General features: G+C 48.0%; 1 protein-coding gene and 1 long non-coding RNA gene across 4 annotated transcripts in view; one reads left to right on the forward strand and one right to left on the reverse strand.

Moving 5' to 3' along the window:
* PPP4R3A (protein phosphatase 4 regulatory subunit 3A) overlaps positions 1–12,328 on the reverse strand; it is a 47,577-nt gene extending 35,249 nt beyond the window's left edge. Inside the window, exon 1 of one of the 2 annotated variants that reach the window (XM_002719598.5) lies at positions 11,554–12,328. In XM_002719598.5, coding sequence (XP_002719644.1) covers positions 11,554–11,695 — 142 coding nt within the window. In that variant the 5' untranslated portion in view covers positions 11,696–12,328. The remainder of the gene's footprint in view (positions 1–11,553) is intronic. The other variant, XM_017349436.3, reaches the window with a different exon arrangement.
* LOC103351665 (uncharacterized) overlaps positions 12,021–25,863 on the forward strand; it is a 31,570-nt gene continuing 17,727 nt past the window's right edge. Inside the window, exons 1-4 of one of the 2 annotated variants that reach the window (XR_011385077.1) lie at positions 12,021–12,782; positions 14,097–14,185; positions 18,012–18,086; positions 18,347–20,295. This is a non-coding gene — a long non-coding RNA (uncharacterized lncRNA). Of the gene's footprint in view, positions 12,783–14,096; positions 14,186–18,011; positions 18,087–18,346; positions 20,296–25,863 lie in introns of those variants that run through there. The other variant, XR_011385076.1, reaches the window with a different exon arrangement.

A 25,863-nucleotide genomic window follows, 5' to 3' on the forward strand; every position in this document is an offset into this window, starting at 1 on the left:
CTCATACTGTGGCATATGGGTAAAGCCACTATCTGCAATATCAGCACCACAAACAGATGTCAGTTTGTGTTCCAGCTGCTCCACTTACAACCCAACTCCCTGCTAATGCACATGGGAAAGCAGCAGAAAGGGGCCCAAGTATTTGAGCCCCCGCCACCCACATGAGAGACCCAGATGAAGTTCCTGGCTCCTGGTTTTAGTTTGGCCCAGCCTCAGCTGTTTCAGCCATTTGCAGAGAAAAACTGGATGGAAGATCTGTCTCTCCATTACACTTGCTTTCAAATAAAAACATCTTTAAGGGTCAATGTTGTGGTGCAGCGGGTTAAAGCCCTGGCCTGAAGCGCCGGCATCCTATATGGGCGCCAGTTCAAGATCCAGCTGCTCCACTTCTGATCCAGCTCTCTGCCTTGGCCTTGGAAAGCAGTAGAAGATGGCCCAATACCTTGGGTCCCTGTACCCGCGCGGGAGACCCGGAAGGAGCTCCTGGCTCCTGGCTTCGGATTGTCGCAGCTCTGGTCATTGTGGCCATCTGGGGAGTAAACCAGCGGATGGAAGACCTGCTCTATCTCTACCTCTCTGTAACTGTCTTTCAAATAAATAAAATCCTTAAAAAATAATTACATCTTTAATAATTTCAAAAAAGAAGCCATAGACAAAGGGGTATGCCATTAATTTCAGCTACCTAATGTCTAAAAAGCAAAACTAATCTATGGTTAGGTTGGCAGTTACCCCTGGGTGGCTAGTGACTGATGGCATACAAAGGGGTTCCTAGGGTGTTGGCTATGGTCCTGTTTCTTCTTCTGTGTGCTGGTTATTCTGCGACAATCCATTAGGATATCAGTCAAGTAACTTTCTCTTTCGTCACTCATCACAGAGAAAGCGGACACATACCACCTCGTTACAGCATGTGCAAACAGCCATAACTCTCATTGAGGTTTTAGCCTCACCTGTTTTCTTTTAGTACAACTGCAGTCTGATTACCAATAGGGAAAACTGAGCCATCTAACAGGTTTCTGACAGCTCTCATTCAAGTGTCAGCAGATCACAGACCCAAGACATGGCAACTGTCATCTTGGAAACCTCTGAGGGGTAATAATGGCAGCTCAGGGGACAGGATGACATTTTTCACTGATTTCATCTTACAGGAGTAGCAAAACCCAAAGGTAAAAAAAAGTGTGTAGCAGTGTTGTCTACAAGATAGAAACTGCTGCTGTTGGTGATGACCTCTGAAACTATACTTGAAGTTCACAATATCTGTATGCCTTTCTAATGCATTATGCTTTAAATGAAATTGGGATTTTCAAAAGTTTAAGAGATCAACAATACATGGCAGAGGCAACTAGAGTTATTTTTTCAAGGTGTGCTTTCAAGAAGCAGGTGCTTTACAACAGCCATTAAAATAAGAGGGATGGGTGTTGCGGTGCAGGTTTCGCAGCCACCTGTGACACCAGCATCCCATGAGCTCTGGTTCAAGTCCCATCTGCTCCACTTCTCATCCAGTTTCCTGCTAATATGCCTGGGAAAGCAGCAGAGAATGGCTCAAGGACTTGGCCCTGCACTGATGTCTAAGACCTGAATGTAGTTCTGACTCCAGGGGTGAACCAGGCTGTTACAAGCATTTGGGGAGCAAACCAGCAGATGGAAGATCTGTCTGTCCCCCTTTCTGTAACTCTTTCAAATAAACATTAAAAACAATAATAGCAGCAGCAGGGGTTTGGCAGCTACCTAATTATTTTTTGCACTTCAAAACTTTCCGTAGTGTTCTAGAGATCAGGACACTATTAACAGAGACAACACCAGTATAAGGAATTAAGAAAAGCCTCACCAATTTCAATCTGAAAGATTAGTAAGGAATTATAAAGACAAAAATCAAGAGCAAAGAGAAATGCACACATAATTAAATTTGTCATTGTAGAATCTATCCTTTCAGGCCACCAGCAAACTAAGCCATTTCCAGCAAAGGTAAACTAGAGCACTCCTGCACTGCAAATACTTGACAGAGTGTATTCTGAAGAAATTCTGATGAGTTTACTAATTGATATTTGAACTTACACTTCCTCAAAAAAATAATCAAAGGGGGGATCCTCTTTTTTTAAAACATTTGCTTTCTACAAACCTCAGCATTTAGTGCAAAGGTTCATTTTCTTTCTTTCTTTCTTTTTTTTTTTAAGATTTATTTATTTACTTGAAAGTCAGAGTTACACAGAGAGAGAAGGAGAGGCAGAGAGAGAGAGAGTCTTCCATCTGCTGGTTCAACTCCCTAACTGGTCGCAACAGCCAGAGCAGCACTGATCCAAAGCCAAAAGCCAGGAGCTTCTTCCGGGTAACCCACCAGGGTGCAGGGCCCAAGGACTTGGGCGCCAGCTTCTACTGCTTTCCCAGGCCATAACAGAGAACGGGATCAGAAGTGGAGCGGCCAGGACTCAAACCGGCGCTCATATGGGATGCCGGCACTGCAGGCAGTGGCTTTACCTACTAAGCCACCGTGCTGGCAGGGGCGATTCTTAATTCTCATTTACTACCACCTAGATTAGAAATTAGAGGGCAATTTATCTTCATCTACCAAACTTTTTTTTTTTAATTTTTTATTTGACAGGTAGAGTTATAGACAGTGAGAGAGAGACACAGAGAGAAAGGTCTTCCTTCGGTTGGTCCACTCCCCTAATGGCTGCTACGGCCAGCGCTGCGTCGATCCAAAGACAGGAGCCTGGTGCTTCCTCCGTCTCCCATGCAGGTGCAGGGCCCAAGCACTTGGGCCATCCTCCATTGCACTCCCGGGCCACAGCAGAGAGCTGGACTGGAAGAGGAACAACCAGGACTAACTAGTACCCGGCGCCACAGGCGGAGGATTAGCCAAGTGAACCACTGTACCGGCCCAAACTTTTAAACACATACTGCTCTTTGGTCCAATAATTCTTCTGGGAAATTATCACACAAATGAGAAGGTCTAGGAATAGAGATCTATTAGCAGTGTTTGAAATGGCAAAAAAATATAAACAATCACTACACCAGTGTCCTCAAAGATTGATGATCTGTAGACACCTCAGGACGTGGAAAGTCAAACTATTTTCATAATAATCTTAAGAGGTTATTTTCCTCTTTTTTAACTCTTAATACTCTCAGAGTGTCTACAATGATATTTCAACAAAACAAATGCAGAAGCAGAGGAAAACCTTCCTGAGTGTTTAAAAAAGCCAGACATTAAAGAGACTAGTAAAAATATAAAAGTGACAATATCTTAGTTTTAATTTCTAAAATGGCAAATACTGATACAACTCAAATAAATAAAAGTATTTAGGGATCTTCAGTTTAACAGTATAAAGGCATACCGAGGAAAAGTTTGAGGAATGCTGTTCTATGCCACCAGCAAGGCCCTGTGTGACTTAAATACATAGAAGAATACTACACTACTTTTACATGACATAGATCTGTGTATCCTGACACAAAGAGATGCCCAAAATATATTAATAATGGAGATCTATACACTCATGAAACAGGAATAAAGATACAAAGAGGAAATGTCACTCAGAATATCACCAAGACAACCACAGCTAGAAAGTGTTATATACCAACAGCCGAGAAAAGTGACAACAGCAGCACAATCGTGAGTATAAACAGGTCATTAAAAATACTCCCTCTCTGTGGGGCAGCTATTTGGCTGAGGCTAAGATACTGCTAGTTACACCTGCACCTCATCAGAGTGCCTAGGTTTGAGTCCCTACTCTCCACTTTCAATCCAGCTTCCAGCTAGTGAATATCCTGGGAGGAAGAAGTTGACCATGTAAGTACTTGGGTCCCTACCATCCACTTGGATGCAATTCTGGGCTACTGGCTTAAGCTTGGTCCAGTCCCAGCTGTTGTAGGGATCTGGGGAGTGAACCAGCAGATGAAGATTTCTCTCTCATGCTGCTTTTCAAAAAAAAAAAAAAAAAGCTCCCTTTCTGATTTATAACATCTTGATTCTTCTTATACAACAAAACATGAGGCTGTTTCTTGTATACTACTCCAATCTCCACCAAAACAAAATACCACCTCTGAGTTTGGGGATGAAGGTGAAGACAGTGCAGAGTTAAGTATTATTTGCAAAAAATCTAAAATCAGAGAACTCAAAATCAGTGCCTGCACAAGTATTTTAAAATGGAAAATATCCAGGGCTAGCGCTGTGGCATAGTGAGCTAAGCTTCCACTTAGAGCACCAACACCCTATATGGGCACCGGTTCAAGTCCAAGCTGTTCCTCTTCCCATCAAGCTCTCTGCTGTGGCCTGGGAAAGCAGTGGAAGACGACCCAAGTCCTTAGGCCCCTGCACCCACATGGGAGACCCAGAGGAAGCTCCTGGCTCAGCTCAGCCCTGGTCACAGGAGCTATTTGGGGGAGTGAACCAGTGGATGGAAGACCTCTTTCTCCTCTGTCTCTCTCTCTAAGTCTGCCTTTCAAATAAATTAAATGAATCTTTTTTTTTAAAGTGATAAAAAAAATCAAGATTTCTGGCTGGCTGAAGAAGATTCACTAAACTATTCATAATCAATACATCAAGATTTATCATCAGAGAAAACAATACCTACCTCACAGGGCTGCCATGAGGCCTTTTATTTATGAGATGTACAAATATTTATTAAAGTCAAAGACCTCCAACCAGAGTGGCTTGGAGGGGGGCTTCCAAGAGATGGAAAAACCCAAAAGGCCCTGTAGCATTTGGGTTTTTAAGTATACTCTTGGGGACCAAACTGTCAATCAATAAGGTGGAGATAAACTCGACAAAGAACCAGATTTACAATTCTCCATCCTGTCTGGCTCACTTATGATTAAAAAAAAAAAAAAATCCATAAGGGAGGGGGAGAAATCACCTGCCGTGAGTTTTTAAAAGTTTCTACCCCACTATCTAGTACCCAACTGGCACTCACAATTGGTGTTTTTATTGAGAGCATGATCATACTTCATTTCACTGGCATAGTGTACTGTTGTACAGTAAGAAAAATGAATTTTATAATAATAATCCAGGAACACATTACCAATGACAGGTTAACCAAGAAAGATTCAACCTACTTTTTAGGAAAAGCATTCTTACATATTTAGCAAACATTTCAGAAAAAGTTGTTAACTTTTAAAACTTCTGGTACAGGGCTTTATTAGCTAGAAATTCCTTTATTTAGAAGATCTCACTTCCTTTCACTAGAAAAATGAGACAGTACAGAGATTATGGTTCTGCCTTCAAGATCAACCAATTAAGTAGATTCAGGTCGTATGAGTAATATGGGCATGTTTATGGTTACGAAACTTTGGGTCTGGCCTTAGTTTTAATCTGGATAAATATATTTCAGGATTTCAGAATGAATCGCTCCAGGTCTGTCTCTCCTAAGCAAGCAGCTCAACCTCTTCAGTATTCTGACCTTAACAACATACAAAACCAAAGGCAGAGACTTGGGTACAGTACTTCGTTACCAGGAAACACCATCAAGAGTAAGTTAACATCTCAAATCTCACCGGGATGGGAGACTAACACATGTGTTAAACCCCTAACAGGTCTGTTCCAAGTTCTCTCTCATTTTTTTAATGTCAGTTTACACAATGGTATTTCAAAACTGAAATGAAGGCTCAGGAAGAAAGCGTTGGCGACCTGAGTCAAGCCTCCACTACACTCAAATCACATCACAACACCCACTGTAGCTGAAGCACTCATAGACTTCCACGTTACAACACCCAACAGATTACGTAAGGATTTGGTTAACACAGACCTATTTTCTATCAAGCTGGGGTACACAAGAAAATGTCTGTAAAATGAACTTTTAAAGTGAAATTATTCCTGGCCGGCGCTGCGGCTCACTAGGCTAATCCTCCGCTTTGCGGCGCCGGCACACCGGGTTCTAGTCCCGGTCGGGGCGCCGGATTCTGTCCCGGTTGCCCCTCTTCCAGGCCAGCACTCTGCTGTGGCCAGGGAGTGCAGTGGAGGATGGCCCAAGTGCTTGGGCCCTGCACCCCATGGGAGACCAGGAGAAGCACCTGGCTCCTGCCATCGGATCAGCGCAGCACGCTGGCAGCGGCGGCCATTGGAGGGTGAACCAACGGCAAAGGAAGACCTTTCTCTCTCTCACACACACTGTCCACTCTGCCTGTCAAAAAATAAAAATTAAAAAAAAAAGTGAAATTATTCCTACAGTATTAACACTGGCCTCTTCTTGGTAACTAAATAAACATGTGCAATGTTTACTGTACTGTAGGATTCTAATAGTACGTACCATTGACTTAAAAGAACAGCAATAAAAAAAAAATGCTGATGCTATCTCCTCATTTTTCTCACTACAGCATCCTTCCACCCCCACAAAGAGCTTTTTCACCCAAAACATTCTGAGTTCCTTTTCCAATTATAGTAAGAGTAGAGGGAGACCCACCTACAACTGAAAAACAGTTCTATCAATAGAAGAGCAGAGGCTGGTGCTGTGGCACAGTGGGTAAGCCCGCCGCCTGCATCCCATAGGGCACCAGTTCAAGTCTTGGCTGCTCCACTTCTGATCCAGCTCTGCTAATGGCCTGGGAAAGCAGTAGAAGGTGGCCCAAGTTCTTGGGCCCTCCTTGCACCCCCATGGGGGACCAGGAGGAAGCTCCTGGCTTCAGATCGGCACAGCTCTGGCCGGCTGTTGTGGCCACCTGGGGAGTGAACCAGAGGATGGCAGACCTTTCTCTCCCTCTCTGTAACTCTGCCTGCTTTTCAAATAAATAAATAAATCGTAAGACACAGAAGTGCAGGATTCCAGTTTTACCATCAGCTGGCTAGCAGTACTATCTTGAACAAATTATCTCCCCATGTCTCATCCTCTTAATGCTTTAAGTAAATTTAATCTGCTAAGTGATAAAATAGGTAGATCAGATGATGAAATGTAAAAAATACTTTATAAAAAAGTGAAGATAAAAACCAAACATAAGAACACTATTCTTGATGCTTGGTAAGTAATCCAGAATAAGAGCATGGGTGGGGCCAGCACTGTGAAGCAGGTTAATCCTCTGCCTGTGGCACTGGCATCCCATATGGGTGCCAGTTCTAGTCCTGGCTGCTCCTCTTCCAATCCAGCTCTCTGCTGTGGCCTGGGAAAGCAGCAGCAGATGACCCAAGTCCTTGGGCCCCTGCACCCGCATGGGAGACCAGGAGGAAGCACCTTGCTCCTAGCTTCAGAGAGGTGCAGCTCCAGCCATTGCGGTCATTTAGGGAGTGAACCAACAAATGGAAGACCTTTCTCTTTGCATCTCCCCCTCACTATCTCTAACTCTACCTCTCAAATAAATAAATAAAATCTTTAAAAAAATAATAAATTCCAACTGCCATTACTTCTCTGTGTCAATTCTAAAATTGGCAGGTGAGGTGGTAAGAACCATCCTTTAGAAATGAGGCAGAGGCTGGCATTGTGGCACACCAGATCAAGCGGCTGCCTGACTGCCTACAACGCTGGCATCCCATATCAGAACACCAGTTCATGTCCCAGCTGCTCTGCTTTCTGATCCAGCTCCCTGCTAATGTGCCTGGGAAAGCATTCTAAGGGCTTGGGCCCCTGTTACTAATGTGGGAGACAAGGATGGAGTCCCAGGTTCCTCCTGGCTTCAGCCTGGCCCAGCCCCAGCTGTTGTTGTTTGGAGAGAGAACAAGCAGGTGAAGACATCTCTCTATCCTTCTCTTTTACTCTTTGAAATAAATAAATCTTGAAAAATAATTGAAGTAGAATGATTTGAACACAAAGTGAGAGGGCAAGTAAGGGATATTATTCTTCTTCTTGTAGCAAATTAACAGGATGGAACTTTGCAGGCAAATAGCTTAAATAAAACCAGAGAAACTGCCTTCATTAAAGAAAAGCACGTATTCCTACAACATATTTTGGCAGCAGGAGCCTACTGGATACGGATGCAATCCAGGAAATCTGCTGAGTAGCTCTGTGGGATATCCCTGTCTTCTCAGGCAAGGTGAGCTGTAGATGTGCTGAGACACTAGGCCCTGCTGGAAGGGCATGCTCATCTGGCCACCTCTGCCCTGCAACATGAGGTCACAAGCACCTCATTCCTGAGTTTTAGATAAGTATGAAAACTCCTTCAACAAGAACTGAGCCTACGATTGAGATATTATTATTGCCCCTTCCACAAACATGTGGCTACTTCAAAGTGTCTGTGGGAAACTGAATCAAAGGATGATTTATATAGGCACCCCCCCCCAAAAAAAAACAACTTATATTTTGATTCCATTTCTCACGAACATTTTGAAGTATCCTCATAGACCCAATATTAAAAAAATTAAAACTATCTAGCCTCTATGTTCATGTCGAGGCTGTAGACAGTTACTAAGTAAGCAGGACAGTAGCAGAAACGCCTTGAAGCTTCAAAGTAAGCCCCAGCAGGTGGGCCCTGTGGTACAGCTGTGTACCAGTACAGATGTGTACAGTACATCCACACTGGAGCGCAGGTTCAAGTCTGGGCTGCTCCACAGCAGATCCAACTTCCCGCTAATGCACCTAAGAAGGCAGCAGATGACAGCCTAAACACGTGGGCTTCTGCCACCCACGAGAAAGATCCAGGTGGAGTTCCAGTCTCCTGGCTTCAGCCTGGCTCAGATCTGGCTGTCCCGGCCATTGGGGGAGTAAACCAGCGGACACAAGATCTATCTTGCCCTGTCACTCTGTCTGCCTTCCAAATAAATAAATAAATCATTTTTTAAAGATTTATTTGAAAGGCAGAGCTACAGAGAGGCAGAGGCAGAGAAAGAGAGAAAGGTCTTTCATCCGCTGGTTCATTCCCCAAATGGCTGCAACGACCAGAGCTGGGCCTATGTGAAGGCTAGAGCTTTTTCCAGTCTCCCACATGGATGCAGGGGCCCAAGGACTTGGGCCATCTCCTACCGCTTTCCCAGGCCATAGCAGAGAGTGGGATTGGAAGTAGAGCAGCTGGCACTGCATGCAGCGGCTTTATCTGCTATGCCACAGCGCTGACCCCAATAAATCATTTTTATAAAGAAAAAAAAGGAAGACCTGAGTGAAGAACCAGAGCATACGCTGTCAATGAAGTAAGCTTTAGACAAGTTAGTTAGCTTTCTTGAGAGTATCTATATATAAATGTAAAAAAATTGTTACCTCCACCTTTTTCACAGGTATGCACCTACCCAGCAATGAGCAATTTCTCACTAAATTAGCTGAACTGTGAAATAACAGCCTATTTATAATATGGGTAATTAACACATCACAAAAGTTAATTAATTTTACAGGCTACAAGTATTTTGCAAGTGTTAAGAATCTTATTTTTCTTACATTAAAGAAATCTGAAGAGTCTAAAGAATCTGGTGGAAAAAAGTAATGCTAAGTTAGCACTTACATCGTCAATCCCTCTGATTTGAAAAGACTAAAAAAATAAATAAAGGAAAAACTTAAACAACCAGGTCCAGCCCAAGAATGGAAAAGCTCAATAATCTTACGTTTCTATTGGATAAATGACTCACTTTATGGAGAATCAGAAATAGTTTTCATTTTGCTCATCACAATAAAAAGAAAATTCTTAATTATCCTATAAACCTAGAGAGATAAACTGTAATTTTAAGTATCTTCAGGCTAAAAATTATTTTCATTTTCTTTCAACTAAACCTTCAGGCTAAAAATAAAGCAGAAAAAATAAGCAGACAGCAATACAGGAACTTAAAAATCACTAGTTTCAAGGGACAGGCTAGATTTTCACTCAAACCCAGAACACACTCAATTTGACCACTAACCTCGTCTCTGAACTAGCTCTGTGGTCCTGTTCCTGAATGTCTAAGCCCCGGCTTCCCGATTTGTAAAACACAGCTAACAACACAGGACTGTGGGAACTACGTAAGTCAGTGCACATCAGCTGCTTACAGCGTCTCTGGCACACAGAAGCATTCAATACATTCTGACTATTTCTATTCGGAGTTTTTCTGTCAGAAAAAAGTGTTAATCATCAAACTAAATAGTATTTGCAACAATGTCACACAAATATCTTGGAATCTAAGTCCATTCTTAGGATAGTTTTCCTTATAACTTAAATCTGAAAGGGCACATTAGTAATGGAGTTCAGTTCAGTCCCCCTTTCCTTGTTAGATAAGATCAAAGCCATTTTGTGTCAGCATCCACCCTGCTTCACTTCAGAGTCCTCTCCCTTCCAAATGGAGGAAGGCAGATGAGGGACTATTTCCAAAATGGTAAAAATGTAAGGGGGGATAACAGATTTTTTTTTGAAATAAGGTTGTATGGATTATTTTTAATAGCATATTTCAAATTGAGCTCAAATTTACATATCTCTTCATCTAAAAAGAAGCTAAATGAACCTAAGCCGATGTTTTCCAATTCACTGTGTAAAAAAGTTTCCCAAATGTGCAAGGATGTAAAAGGTAGGGTAGGACAGAAGGGACGGCCCCCACAGGAGGACAAAAGCACACCAACTCTAGACACTCAGCTTCTATTTTAAGGCAAATAACAACTCCATCTCACAAAAATATACCCAATTTCTAAAGCTTTGAAGCCCCCCCCCCCAAATTATTTGTCTCCAGTTACCAGAGACAGCCTGATAATCTGGTAAACATACTCCAAATCACCATTTTCAATACAAACTGAACATCTATTTCCTCGAGTCTTCCATTACAGAATATCTAGTCTCGTCTGTTTTCCATGGAATTGGAGTTCGGTGTAGAATTCAAATGAGGACAATTCCTTGAAATCGGTTTGTAGTAATTCAGATAGGGAAGGACTACAATCAAAACCAAGCAGCACAGTTAGGGGCTGTAAAGTTACCAGCCAATGTAACAAGATAGGTGAGAAAGAGCTTCTTTCACTTTAGAAACGGCCTGGAAACAGTTTCACCCAACCTGAACATCTTTAAGTGAACTTCACAGAACGCCGGGAGGGAAAGAGGCAACCCCCGCACAGATTAAGTCTTAAAAGGCGAAGCCTCCCTAGTTCAAACACCGCGGTCTTTGGACCTTGAGGGCTGCTTCCGGCAGACGCTAAAGGTTTTCACAGGACCTGCCAACTTCCCCCCACCTGTTAACCGAACCGAACCGTGAACACGCACTGAAGCAACCCAAAAGCCAGCAAGGAAAGCCATCCCGAACTTGCAGGACATTTGCACAGTGAGACGACAAACACACGCTGCCTCGCTGTGGCCAAGAACCACGCTGGGCACACGGGGCTCCCCTGGCCAGGGCAAAGCGGCCGTTCTCTGCCGAGGGCAGGGCTGCCAACCCGCACCGGGACCTGAAACACACGGCCGAAGCCAGACAAAACGAACACCCACAAACCAGCAAAAACCCACGCGAAATGTCCTTCCACGAGGGGCACGGCCAAGACCTCGCTAAGCTCCCCGCAAAGTTCCACGCCTCCTTTACAGATGGGTGAACTAAGGCAGGAGATGGGAGTAACCGGCGCCTTTCTCAAGGTCACTCGGGTGCGAAGAGCAGCGCGCTCCGGGCTCCCGATCCCGGGCCCCCGGCCTCGCCAGCGCCCGGCCCCCGAGCGCCGGCGGATGCGGCGGGGGCACCCGCGGCCCCCCGAGACCCCGGGCGGCCCCACTCACCGTCGCTCTCGGCCCTGACAAGCAGGGACATGCCCTTCAGCCGCTCCACGTAGCCGGACGACACGTGCCCGGTGCCCCGGTCGTCCCACTGCCGGTCCTCGTTGAGCGTGTAGACCTTCACCCGCCGCCGGGTGTCCGTCATCGTGCCCGCGCCCGGGGCCGGCCCGGGGGCCCCGCCGCAGTCGCCCAGGAAGCGGGTCCCGCAAAGGCGGGCGCCGAGGCGGGAGGGCGCCCGCAAGCCGAGGGCTGCCCGGCCTCACTGCCGCCGCGCCGCCGCCCGCATGTCCCGCCGCCGGGCCCGCGCTCAGGGCCGCCGCCTCGCTTCGCCGCCGGCCGCTCGGCGCTATTGTCCAGGCCCGGCGAGGCCCGGCCGCCCCGGGTGGGGGCGCGCAGCGCTTCGGAGCCTCCCGCCCCGCCGCGGCAGCAACTCGGGGCCCGGTTAACACTGCCCTGCTCCCGCCTGCGCCATGATCTCCGCCAAGCCGCTTCCCGCGCCGCCGCCTCAGGCCGCCGCCGCCATGTTTTCCTTCCTTGTACCTGGCCCCGCCACCGCGGCCGGCGGCTTCGCGCTGCTCCCGCTGTTCCCAGGGGCCGGAGCCGACGGGCGCCCGCCCCCGCCGCGGCGGCTACCAGCGCCCGGCAGGCCCGCGAAGGCCCCCCGGCGTCAGAGCGACTCCGGCCGCTGCAAGCCGCTCGCCCAGCGCCGCTGCCGCCGCCTCTTCCGTCTTCCTCAGCGAGCCAAAGCCGCCGCCATCTTGGTTCGCCCCTCAAAAGCGGCGCGCGGGGCCACCCAGGCAGCAGCTGCAGGGGCGGCCCGTTGGCCCCACCATTTAAAGAGACAGCAGCGAGGCGGGCGCCTCGGCGGGGCGGCGGCCTCGGCCGGAGGCGGGCGGCGGGCGGCGAGCTGCCGGGCCGGCGGGAGCGCCGGGAGCGGAGGAGGTGGGGACGCTGGTGGCGCCGGCGACGGCCCGGGGCTCCCTCGCGCTTCCCTGCACGCACCGTCGTGCGAGCGCGGGGCGGCGTGTGCGTCCGTCGCGCCCTGTGTTCGTCATCAGCCCGGGCTCCGGGACTCGGAAGGGGCGTGGAGGCCGCGGGGCCGCCTGCGGCCTGCGCGAGAGCTCCGCCGGCCGCCTCGGGAGACGCCCCGCGCCCGCGGGACCTGCCCGGGGCGGGGATGGAGGCCGTTGGCCTGCGGGCTGCAGCTGCGGCGTTTCGGGGCGAGGCCGCAGGTCCGGGCGGGGCGCGCCCGGGGCCTGCGGGCGGTTTTGCTGGGCCCGGACGGAGCCCCGATGACGCTTTCGAGAGCTCCCTTCGCAGGCCGTTCCCGTGCCCCGGGGTCAGAACTGGCATTTGCCAGCCCTCGGCGTTGCCAGAACCCCGGGGGCGTAGCCACGGGCGCCAGCGCCTGCTCTCCGCGTGCCTGTCGTGCCAGTCTCGGCCACCTTCTGGGGGGTCTCGCCCTTCGCCGGGCCCCCTGGATGCGCCCTGTCCGCTAGCAACCACCGAGCCGCATATTATAATTTCAATTTTGATACTAACCGCTTTTTTTTTTTTAAAGGTACGAAGAAACCGATTTTTAAAGAAATATTCTGTTGTATTTTCAAAAGTATTCAGCCATCAATATAAAATTATTAACGAGACGCATTGCATTCCTACGTCCCATGTCTTCAAAATGTGCTGTGTCTTTTAGCCTCTACTTGGACGCTGGGTGTTCGTCGGAACCCTACCTGTCCAGGTGTCATTAAGTTGACAAGTGAAAAAGTAGGGTCACATCCTAAGCTTTTAAATTCAGTTTTCAAAGTGGACTCAATGAAGATGAAGGAAAATGCAGTTCGGGTCCTCAGCCCACCTAGTCACCTTTGGAAGGCTCAGTGGCCCTGGGCGGGGGTCGCGGGTCCAGCAGGTGCAGGTGCGGGAGCCCCGCGTGACCAGGACCCTGGCCTCAGCCTTGCAGTGTCCTCTGCTCCACCCACGAATTCAGAAACAGGCACGTGGCAACCCTAGGCCGACAGGTTTCCAGGATGCCAGACTTTTTTTTTTTTTTTTTTTTTAAGGTTTATTCCTTACAGAGAGAAGAGAAAGGGAGAGAGATCTTCCACCTGTTGGTTCACTCCCCAAATGGCCACAACGGTTGGGGCTGGGTCAGGCCAAAGCCAGGAGCCCAGAGCTACTTCGGAGTCTGATGACCTGGGTCCAGGAGCCCAAGCACTTGGGCCATCTTCCACTGTTTTCCCGGGCTGTTAGGGAGCTGGGTGGAAAGTGGAGCAGCTGGGATTGGAATCTGTCCCCATGAGGGATGCCGGCACTGCTGGCGGCGGCTTGACCCCTTCCACCCCATCGCAGGCCCTAGACTTCCAGTTTTAAAGTGAGGTGTTGGGCAGCTTCAAATATAAACAAGTGCTTGCAGAGACCAGTTTGACACCTTATGATTTGCAAGTAAAACTGGAAAATGATAAAAGAAAAGGGATTGATTTTTCTAAAAAGTAAAACGTAATAATTTCCAGCGCCAGGGTGTGAAAGCATTTTGTCTCTTTTTGATGCAGTGGCTGTTGTTACGTTTATTCCCCTGTTGGCATGTCTTTGAGCCCCAAACCAAATATGAAGTAATTTGTGGAAGAATCCTACTTACAAGGTAAATAAAACCAATAGGAGTTATTAAGTGCAAAAAAGTTTAAAATTGTATTTATTATGTTACAGGTATTAAAGAGTAGATTTAAATAAACTGTTGCATACAATGTTAAGTTACCCTGTATCAAACACAGACAGAAAGATACATCTATTCACAGAGGAGAGAAAGCTCTCCAGCTGTGCACACCCCCTGCTTAGCTGATAGTGGGCTCTGCCTGAAATCCCCAGGGCAGGACAGCACCAGCCGGGGAACTCCAGGGCAGGAGCCGACAAGGCTACAAACAAAATTTCTAGCTTTGGGAAACAGTTCTGTTTATTTTTAAAGTTTTTCGTTATTTTTATGTTAGAGCATCCATCCTCTGATTCACTCTTCAGATGGTTGCAACAGGCAGAGCTGGGCCAGATCCAAGGGAAGAGCCCAAAACTCAACTTGGATCTCCGACATGGGTGGCAGGGATCCAAAGGCTGAAGTACTGACCACTGCCTCCCGGGCTGCACCCACTAGCAGGGAGCTGAAATTGGAGGCAGAGTTAGGACTCAAACCCAGGCACTGCCTCTGGGCTGCTGCTGTCCCCAGTGGCATCTTCACCACCATGCCACAAACTCAGGCCCCAAGCGTTGTGTTGTGTTTGGTTTTGAAAGGTGTGGAGGCAAAGGTCTTCCCTTTGCTGCTGGTTAACTCCCCAGATGGCCACAACAGCTGGAGCTAGGCCAGGCCCAGGCCAAGAGTCCAGAATAATCCAGATCTCCCACATGCTTGAGCCATCACCTGCATTAGCAGGAAGCAGGAAGCAGAATGGAAGTGGAGCTGGGACTTCAACCAGGCACTCTGATATGGGATCAGTTGTCCCCACCCAGTCCTTAGTGGCTGTGCCAAACACTTGCCCTGAAGTTTGATTCTTAAGGCCTTTAACTGCGTGAGATTCTTGAGGGCAAATTCCTTGACTTAAAGCCAACTGATTTTACATTTTAATTACATCTTCAGCAAAACCTAGATTAGTGTTTGGTTGAATAACTGAGTACCAGAGCTTAGCCATATTGACACAAAACTAAGGATTACAGTAGTGTGGGCAGGCATTGTGGTACTGGGGTGAGCAGCCACGCAGGACACCCACATCTCATAGCAGAGTGCCGAGGGTAGAGTCCTGCCTCAGCCACCAACCCAGCTTCCTGCTAATGCACCTGAGAGGCAACAGCTTACGTCTGATGCAAGGACTTGGGTTGCTACCGCGTTCCTGACAGATTTGAATGGAGTTCCTGCCTCCTGGCTTCAAACTAGCCCAGCTCTGGCTCTTGCGGCCATTTGAGGGGTAAAGCAGCAGGTGAAAGGTTCTCTCTTTGCCTTTCTAATAATAATTTTAAAAAGTTAGAAAATGTAGTAGTAAATGAAATACTTTAACTTATTGTCATTTAATCATACATAGGCCATGCACAAATGAGGCCATGATCAAGAACATTTCCAGGGTCCAGTGTCATGACACAGTGAGTTAAGCAGCCTTCTTTGATGCCAGAATTCCATAAGGGCACAAGTTCAAGTCCTGGCTGTTCCACTTCCAGTTCTCCCTGCTAATGCCCCTGGGAAAGGTGTGGAAAGTGCCCATGTCTTTGGGCCCCTGCACCCATGTGGGAGACCCAGATGTAGTTCCTGGCTCCTGGCTTTGGCCTGGCCCAGCCCTGGCTGTTGTAGCTATGTTGCAAGGGAACCAGCAAATGGAAGATCTCTCTCTCTCTCTCTCTCCTGTCTGTAACTCTGCTTTTCAGGTAAGTAAATAAATATTTTAAGAAGTTTTCTAGAGGAATTCAGTAGGGGGATTGGAAATCACGAGAGGCTGAGACACGTTGTGGAGATAGTCCAGGGCCCAGGTCCTGCCTCTCAGTAGCCGTGTGGTGGGGACAGGTGTCCTCACCCCTCTGTGTTTCATTTCCTCATCTGAAGGCAGGATTCCTCCAGTCCTGGTAACAGAAAGCATCCGAGAGGCCTCGAGCCCTCACCTACATACATGACACAAACTGGTACAATAAGCTCTGGAGCCTGCTCTGGGTGCAGGGTTTGTACTCTGTATGTGACTTACTTTGATCCACATCACAGTCATCGTGTTTCCTGTTGCCCGCCTTGACCTAAAACCCCTGCAAAGAGCAGGGACAAGGCTGCTGGGCTGTGTACACCCCCTGTGGAAGGCACCGTCCACACAGAGGTGTGGGTGTGGTGGGGAGGCGGATGGTACCACCCAAGGCACCGTCCATGCGGAGGTGTGGGTGTGGTGGGGAGGCAGATGGTGTCCTATGGTGAGAAGGACACGCCCACCCAATGTTAGAGTGAGTCTCCTTTTTGGCTCAGCCACCAAGTTGGTGGTGTGAAATAAGAAACATAATCTCTTTGGGTGTCCATTGTCTCATCCTGGCAAGACTCTTTAAGGACCCTTCTAGTTTTCTTTTTCTTTTTCTTTTTCTTTTTTTTTTTTTTGACAGGCAGAGTGGACAGTGAGAGAGAGAGACAGAGAGAAAGGTCTTCCTTTTGCCGTTGGTTCACCCTCCAGTGGCCGCCGCGGCCGGCGCACTGCAGCCGGCGCACCGCGCTGATCCGATGGCAGGAGCCAGGTACTTATCCTGGTCTCCCGTGGGGTGCAGGGCCCAAGCACTTGGGCCATCCTCCACTGTACTCCCAGGCCACAGCAGAGAGCTGGCCTGGAAGAGGGGCAACCAAGACAGAATCCGGCGCCCCGACCGGGACTAGAACCCGGTGTGCAGGCGCCACAAGGTGGAGGATTAGCCTAGTGAGCCGCGGTGCCGGCTCCTAGCTTTCAAACTCTATAAGCATGCGATGAAAATGTTAAGAATGAAAACTAAATCCTCCCCATTCAGGCAGAAACCAGGATGATAAATCATGAGCATTTTATTACAAGTCGCAATGTTAGGGGCCAGCTGCTGTGGTGTAGTGGGTAAAGCCACTGTCTACAGTGCCGGAATCCCATATGGGTGCCTGTTCAAGTTTTGGCTGCTCCACCTCTGACCCAGCTCTCTGCTCTGGCCTGGAAAGCAGTAGAAGATGGCCCAAGTCCTTGGGCCCCTGCACCCACATGGGAGACTCAGAAGAAGATCCTGGCTCCTGGCTTTGGGTCGGTGCGACTCCGACCCTTGCGCCCATCTAGGGAGTGAACCAGCGGATGGAAGACCTCTCTCTTTCTCTCTCTGCCTCTGCCTTTCTCTAACTCTGCCTTTCAAATAAAAACCTAAATAAATCTTAAAAAAAAAAAAAAAAAGGTAAGGCAAAAGGAGCCTTGGCAACGGGCAGAGGGCATGGCGAGGGGTCTTGCCATGGTGGGGAGAGATCGATTTCCGCTCTGCTTCCAGCAAGGACAAGTGGGGTATAGCCAAGAGCAGAGTGGGGTGAGTGGATGGGAGGTTACATGGGAAACCTCAAGGGCAGGAGGTCTCCGCATAACCTGACCCCATCGGGCTAGTGTGGCAGGAGGATGAGGAGAGTGGCCCTAGGTCACACTGGGAGATTGGCACTGCACCGACTTAGAGTCCAGTGCAAACTGTGTTCAGTGCGCACAGAGGGAGGCCAGAGGCCTCGCCTGGCGGAGCACCCAGAGGGGCCTGACCAAAGGGCTGCTCAGATGTCTTGGTCAGTGTCCCTGTTCCTCCTTTCCTCATGGATGTATCCACCCACAACTGGGGGTGGAGTTCCAGAGTTTACAGAAAATGTGTATTATGAAAAAACTATGTGTGGGTTTCAGCATTTTTTGTACCAAAATAAACTTGGTTTTTAATTTTTTCATAAACTTTTGGAAATGCCCTTGTTCACTAAAAATGTTATTAAAATGTAGGATGAACAGAGACGTAATGTGCAACATGGAGACTACAGTTAATAATAATCATTGCCTGTTCAGGAGTTTTGCTAGGTGAGTAGGTCGCTTATAGCTGTTCTTGCCACATGGGAGAAAATGGCTAACTCTATGAGATGATGGATATGTGAATTTGTTTTATTAATGTAACCATTTTACTACATGTATTTGTATCTCAAAGCAACACGTTGCATACCTTAAATATACACCATAAAAGGTATTTTAAAGAACAATCTATGATTTACAAATCTATGATTTACTATGTATACAACATTATTAAAATGATAAATTCTGTGCTATATATATTTTTATCACAGTTTAAGACAGCTGCACTTCCAAAGCTGAATTCTGGCGGCCACACTGAAGACAGAGTGGAGCAGGGAAAGACTGGAGTTGGGAGTCTCTTGGAAGTTATGTAACAGTTCCAGATTCTCAGGAGGGCCTGCCCAGCCCCGGGGCAGAGCCTTAGAACGAGGGGTGGCTCCAAGAGCTCTTTCACTTATTATTTTTATTTATTCACAATGCAGATCAACAGAGGGAAAGAGAGAGAGAGAGGGAGAGAGAGAGTGCAAGATCACATTTCCAAATGCCTGCAACAGTTGGGGCTGTGCCAGGCCAAAACCAGGAGCCAAGAACTCAGCCCAAGTCTCCCATGTGGGTGGCAGGGACCCAAGCACGGAGCCATCACCTGCTGCCTCTCGGGGTGTTCACTGGTAGGAAGCTGAAACAGAAGTGGAGCAGGGACTTGAACCCAGACACTCCGACACAGGATTCAGGCATCAAAAGCAACAGCTTAACCCACAATTGTGGGCAGCCACAGGCAGTGGCCCCCTTTGTTTACACTTAAACATATGGATGGAGACAGACAATTAGACTAAGGAGATTCCGGGAAGAGGCAGGAAGAACCTTATCTCACTGCTAAACCTCTCACAAGAGATGATGTAGATAATCAGTCACACCTGAAACCTGCATTTATCACCTAAGTGTTTTATTGTACCCTTGTAGTCAATAATTAAGAACCTTATTGGGAACTCTTTGTAACATTAAACGCCTTTTTGATATGTAAATCTTTTGTGCTCCTTCTTGTAAACAACTGGTCATGTTTAAATACTACTGGATTTGTTGAATAAACGAGCCTTGATCAGGACTCGTCTTGGCTCCATTCTTTGCATCCTTGTCCCTGCATTCCCACTCTGTTTCAGGAAACCCAGTTCTTTGTGCTGCAGGCCAGCACACACAATGTCCACACGGGAAAGCTATCTCAGATGCACAAGTGAGAGGATTTGCTTCAACGTTGAGATGGAGTGTGTGACAAGGGGACAATCAGGATATCCAGGTCATGGGACTGAGCACGGGAAAGGGACCACAGGAGATAATTTGGTAGGAAACATATAAATCAGCAAGTAAAAAGTGTGAAATCAGTTTTGCATGGAAGGACGCGGAGTACTCATTCGCCTCTATCTAGTTAGGCAGCCACTCTTTCCGCCTTGGATTGTTTGCAGTACCAAAGCTCATCTGGCGGGCAAAGAGCAAAGTCCAGATTCTGACTGTCTTTGCCAAGTTCGGCTTTCTTTCCCTGAGTTTCTTGACATCCAAGGTACGAGAGATAAGCCTGTCAGATGAGTCTGAAGTCCGTCGGATTTAAATGGAGCATCACACATTCACAAAAACATAAACAGACGCTTTATTGGCCCATCAAGTGAGCAACTGTGCATTGCCTTCGAAGCTGGCTGCTTCCAGTGCTTTGACCCACGCTGTCAGCTTCTCCCCCTCTTCCCTCAGGAGACTCGCTCACTTCCTTGCTTTCGTAGTTTTGCCTCCCACGGATGCATTTCTAAACCACATGCTGTTTAGATTTGAAAAGTCGACCAACAAGCATGGACTTAGTTGTGCAAAGACAGAGCAGTCCACTGCTGGAGGAAGACGCAGCCGCTGCTGTGGACTGCCGGTCTGTGTCTTCTCAGATTCCAAATGCTGAAACCCCAGCCCCCACTCTGATGGTGCTGGCACACAGGGCGTGAAAGGGCACCTCCTGTGATGAGATGAACAGCCTTCCTCTTTCTGTTCCTGCCACGCGGATACAGAGAGAAGGTGGCCATCTGCAAACCAGGTCTGCGGGCGCCTTGACCTTGGTCCTCTCGGCCCCTGGAGTTGCGAGCAGCCAAAGCTGGTGTTTCAGCCAGCAAATGTTGGTGTTTCAGCCAGCAAACATCTGCATTGCTTTGGGAAGCCAAATCCCATCTGAACCGTAGCAGCTTCCTGTGGCGCCTGACTGGGGCTCACCACTCCCTTTCCGGCTTTGCCAAATCTTCCATGTGGAACTCCCTCAGAAGCTTCTTCCACCCAGCCGCCTCCCGCCTTTCTTCATTCAGGGTCACGTTGCATTATCTCTAACCTCAACCTCTCTGAAATTTATCTCCCATTGTTGGTTGTAAATGTAATCTCTTATTACCCCATGAATTTTCAGCAGAGGTGATTTTTTTTAAAAGATTTTATTTATTTATTTGAGAGGTAGAGTTACAGATAGTGAGAGGAAGAGACAGAGAGAAAGGTCTTCCTTCCATTGGTTCACTCCCCAAATGGCCATAATGGCCAGAGCTGCGCCAATCTGCACCAGGAGCCAGGAGCTTCTCCTGGTCTCCCACGTGGGTGCAGGGGCCCAAGGACTTAGGCCATCCTCTGCTGCTATCCCAGGCCATAACAGAGAGCTGGATCGGAAGAGGAGCAGCTGGGACTAGAACCAGTGCCCATATGGGATGCCAGCGCTTTAGGCCAGGGCATTAACCCGCTGCGCCACAGCGCTGGCCCCCAAAGTTGATTTAAAAACTTATTTTTGGGGCTGGCGTCATGGCACAGTGGGTTAAGCCAGCACATGTGATGCCAGTGTCCCATATCAGAGCACTGGTTTGAGTCCTGACTGCTCTGCTGCCAGTCCAGCTCCCTGCTAGTGCTCCTGGGAAAGCAGCAGCAGATGGCCCCAGTGCTGGGCCCTGCCCCCACCGGGAGACCTGGACAGAGTTCCAGGCTTCTCTGGCTTCATCCTGGCCCAGTCTTGGCTCTTGTGGCCATTTGGGGAGTGAACCAGTGGATAGAGGATCTCTTTTTCTGTCTCTCCTGCTCTCCTTGTCACCTTGCCTTTTTTTTTTTTTCTTTCAACTTTTGAAGTTTTTTATTTATTTGTTTTTTGGTTTTTGTTGTTCACCTTGCCTTTCAAATAAATAAATCTTAAAACCAACCAACCAACCAACCAACCTTGCTCTCAAGTTCTTTGACATTTCTCCCATCAAAAGTGGAATCTCTGCCCCCTCCCCAAATGTGTGCTGGGCCCAGTGACTTGCTTGTACCCAGGAGAATGAGGCTGCAATGCTGCTGGGGGACATGGGAGGTCACTCACGGCAGGCTCCCCCCGATCACTTTTCGTGGGGAAGCTGGCTGCCACATAAAAGTCCAGCTCCCCTATCACATGGGCCACATGTAGCTGCTCTGGGGGACAGTCCTGGCTGAGCTCCCAGGGGGCGGCCAGTGTCAGCCACCAGGCATGCGGCCCGTCCTACACACTCACAGCCCAATAGAGCCCCAAGTGACAGCTACACAGCTGACCTCTGGCTGGAAGTGCAGGAGATGTCTGAATGAGGACTGCCCCGCCTTGCCTAGGTCCTGGCCCAGCAAATTCTGTGCAAAACAAGGGGCTTAAAGCACTAAGTGTGGAGGTGATTTGGCCCAGGGCAACAGTAACTCACCCGTAACTGCTTCAGTGACTGACTCCAATTCCATATGGAGCTTGCGGTGGCGCGTCTTCCGAGGGAGGAATGGGTGACATCCAGAGTCCGTATTCTTACAAAAGTTCTGCTTTTCCCCTTATCTCTCACTAAACTCTTTGGTTGACAGATACAGCCACTGACAGATACAGTCATTGCATTAGATGAACTTTATAGATCCCAAATATCTGATTGTGGTTTCAAAATCTGATTTGGCAAAAGAGAGGGCAGATCTTATTATACAAACTTACAGCGCCTGCACACGTATTTTGTAGTGCTGAAAATCCGTGTTTTTCTTGTCATAAGTGGCCTTGGAATTTTTGTTTAGATGAACTTAACTTTTACTTATGATATTTCTACTTGAAGTTGGATCAAAGAAAAGGAGAAGGCAGAGATGAGAACCCAGAAGTGAATGGGACCTTCTTTTGATCACTGACTGAATGGGAACATTGTGTTTTCCTCTGAGCTCAGTTAAAGGTCAACCTTGTTTTCCCAGGCTGTATGCAGGGCTGATTAAAGCTGGGACAGGGGCTTGCGAGAGCAGTGTGGGAAAGGGGAGATCATGGCCCAGGAGGCAGTCTCAGCCAAGACTGATCCTAGGAGACCAGGAAGGACCTCTAGCCCTTAGCAACAGAAGGCCAAGGAGAAGGGACCCGGGGAAGAGCTCCAGCAGTCCAGAGACAGGGAAGCCAAGTGTGCTTTGGGAATGGATGCTGTTCACCGAGGGCCCACTGTGACCTCCGAGTCCTGGCGGTCCTTGGGGCAGCTCTCAGAGGGCAGCTCCTTCTCCTTCTCCTACTAATCATGGCGAGATGACCATGGGTCTGATGCAGGAGTTCCGATCCATTGCTTGAACCATCTGCTTCCCAATTCATCAGGTTCCCTGGTATTAGTGGGAATCTGGTATAATCCAAATGGCAATTTCAGTTTTTAGCTCTTTTTGGCTATTAGTTCGTGTGGCATAAGATGGTGAGAGGATGGGTTTCCTCTTGGCCACTAGAAATGCCAGCCGACTTAACAGGGGTGTGATAAGCCTCTTGACCTTCTAGGAGGAAAACAATAGCGTAAGGGGAGTATTTGACCCAGAAAGAAACACGCAGATTCTCAAGATGCACGCGGGGAGGCTCATGGCCAGTGCACCTGTCGCTAACATTTTCGGACTTAACACTGAAAGCATAATCCATTAAAGGAAAAACCGATGAATTGTGCCTTATAAAAACTAAAAATGGGCCGGTGCCACGGCTCACTAGGCTAATCCTCCGCCTAGCGGCGCCGGCACACCGGGTTCTAGTCCCGGTTGGGGCGCCGGATTCTGTCCCGGTTGCCCCTCTTCCAGGCCAGCTCTCTGCTGTGGCCAGGGAGTGCAGTGGAGGATGGCCCAAGTGCTTGGGCCCTGCACCCCATGGGAGACCAGGAGAAGCACCTGGCTCCTGGCTCCTGCCATCGGATCAGCGCAGTGCGCCGGCTGCAGCGCGCCGGCCACGGCGGCCATTGGAGGGTGAACCAACGGCAAAGGAAGACCTTTCTCTCTGTCTCTCTCTCTCACTGTCCACTCTGCCTGTCAAAAAAAAAAAAAAAAAAAAAAAGTCTTCCGTGAAAGATCATTCATGTTCATACAATGAAAACACTGGGAGAAAAGTGTTTGCAAGCCACACAGCTGACAAAGGATTTTTCTGGAATAGACAGAAATTTTGCTCAAACTTCCACAGTAGAAAAACACAATCCAATTAGAAAATGGCCAAGGGCAGAGATAAATTTCACCCAAGAGGACAGAGAGATGACACATAAAGAGACGTTCGGTATCATCATTAATGAAATGCAAATGAAGTCCACAATGAGATATCACTGCACATCTAATCATGGCGAAAATAAAAAACAGAAAATATGTTTGGCACAAGTGATGTTGAACCTGGGAGACGTCGTAACTGAACTTCCTGTAATGCCAACCACAGAGGAGAAAGTACCATATGAAACACGGACTCACTGATCCCTTTCAGACTGGCTGCAACGAAGGAGAGAAAGCCTGGGCTGGCACTGTGGTGCAGCCGGTAAAGCCGCCTGAGACCTCGAGGAAGCTCCTGGCTCCTGGCTTCAGATGGGCACAGCTTCGGCCACTGCAGCCAATTGGGGAGTGAACCAGCAGATGGAAGACCTTTCTCTCTCTCTCTGCCTCTCCTTCTCTCTCTGTGTAAATCTGACTTTCAAATAAATACATAAAATATTTTAAAAAAAGAAGAAAACGTCTTTTTTAAGGAAAAGGACTGCTAAACATTAGGAAACTGTAGTATCAGATAGAATATTGATTAAACAGAAATTAAGTGCTAATCATTAATTAACTGCTAAGATAAGAATTTTGTTTTCATAAATAGTCTGTAAAAACATTTGTTAAACAATATTGACAATCATTTAGCTGTCTGAACTATATGGTCATATTATGCAAGTATTAATCCATTGACCTATGCAAGCGAGAAACCAAATGAATATATAGTAAACAAACATTTTCAGAAAGTTGTCTTCCAGGGTTGGGTGTTTGGTATGGTGATTAAATTGTCACTTGGAACACCCCCATCTGATATCAGAATGCCTGGGTTCAAGTCCAACTCCTGTGCTTCCAATACAACTTCCTGCTAATGCATATCCTGAGAAATAATAGGTGATGGGCTCTAATACCGGGTCCCCGCCATCCGTGTGGAAGACCTGGGTGGAGTTCTGTGCTCCTGGTTTTGGCCTGGCCCAGCCCTGGCTGTTGCAGGCATTTGGTGAGTGAACCAACAGGTAGAAGGTCTCTCTGTGTCTCTCTCTGCCTTTAAAATAAAATGGAAAAAAATTTAAAGTTGTCATCTTTTTAGTAATCTGTAAATGGTCAGAATTTATGTTCAGTAACCATCTGAATATGGCCACAGAAAAAGGTGGCCATCTCTAAGCTAGACAGAGCCCATGCCAGGAACCACATAGTCTGACCTTTGATCCTGGATATACCAGCCTCCAGAACTGGGGGACATAAGTGCCTGTTGTGTTACAGCACCCCAGCAGGCTTCTTCACTGTGCAATTTGTTCATATTTGCCTTAGTTCACTTGCTGCGGCTGTAACAGAATACCACAGACTGGGCCATTTACTGAGCTCACAGGTCTGGAGGCTGGGTCACCCAGGACTGAGGGGCTGCACCTGGGGAGGGCACCTGTGCTTTGTGGGCACAAAGAGAAAGGGGGTGAGCAACAGGAGGTGAACATGTAACAACCCCCTGTGGCAAAATCAGCACTGATGCACTCGTAAGGGAAGAGCCCCCACGGCCCACTCACCTTTCCCAGGTCCCAGGTCTCACCTCTTGGCAGGCGATAAACTACACCAAGAGTGACTTTTGAATTTTACTGTCAATTTGAGTCTATTTCACTTAAGGAAAAAAAGACAGATTTCCTGGAAAGATTATCTGGAAAAGTTACAACTTCTGAAGAGGAATGTAATTTACATGTAGAAAGCACATAGATTCTTTGTAAGACTATCATATTTCAGCTCTTTGGGGATGTGATGGTTTGCAAGATAATTCCATGTTTAGGGGGTCTTGTGTGTTTTTAAAGAGTAAAAGCCATAGGCCAGCACCCTGGCTCAATAGGCTAATCCTCTGCCTGTGGTGCCGGCACCCTGGGTTCTAGTCCCAGTCGGGGTACCGGATTCTGTCCCGGTTGCTCCTCTTCCAGGCCAGCTCTCTGCTGTGGCCAGGGAGTGCAGTGGAGGATGGCCCACGTCCTTGGGCCCTGCACCCATATGGGAGACCAGGAGAAGCACCTGGCTCCTGGATTCGGATCAGCGGCCATTGGGGGATGAACCAACGGAAAAGGAAGACCTTTCTCTCTGGCTCTCTCTCTCTCATTGTCCACTCTGCCTGTCAAAAAAAAAAAAAAAAAAAAAGAAAGAAAGAAAAAAAAAAGAGTAAAAGCCATATACTATTCTCTTTCTCTCTTAAAATTTTTCACTTTTATTTGCAAGAGGGGGAGATCTTCCATCCATTGCTTCACTCCCCAAATGTTCCGAAAGCCAGAGCTAGGCTGGGCCAAATCCAGGAGACTGGACCTCCACC

This window comes from Oryctolagus cuniculus, chromosome 20, assembly GCF_964237555.1.
Source record: "Oryctolagus cuniculus chromosome 20, mOryCun1.1, whole genome shotgun sequence".
NCBI lineage: Eukaryota > Metazoa > Chordata > Mammalia > Lagomorpha > Leporidae > Oryctolagus > Oryctolagus cuniculus.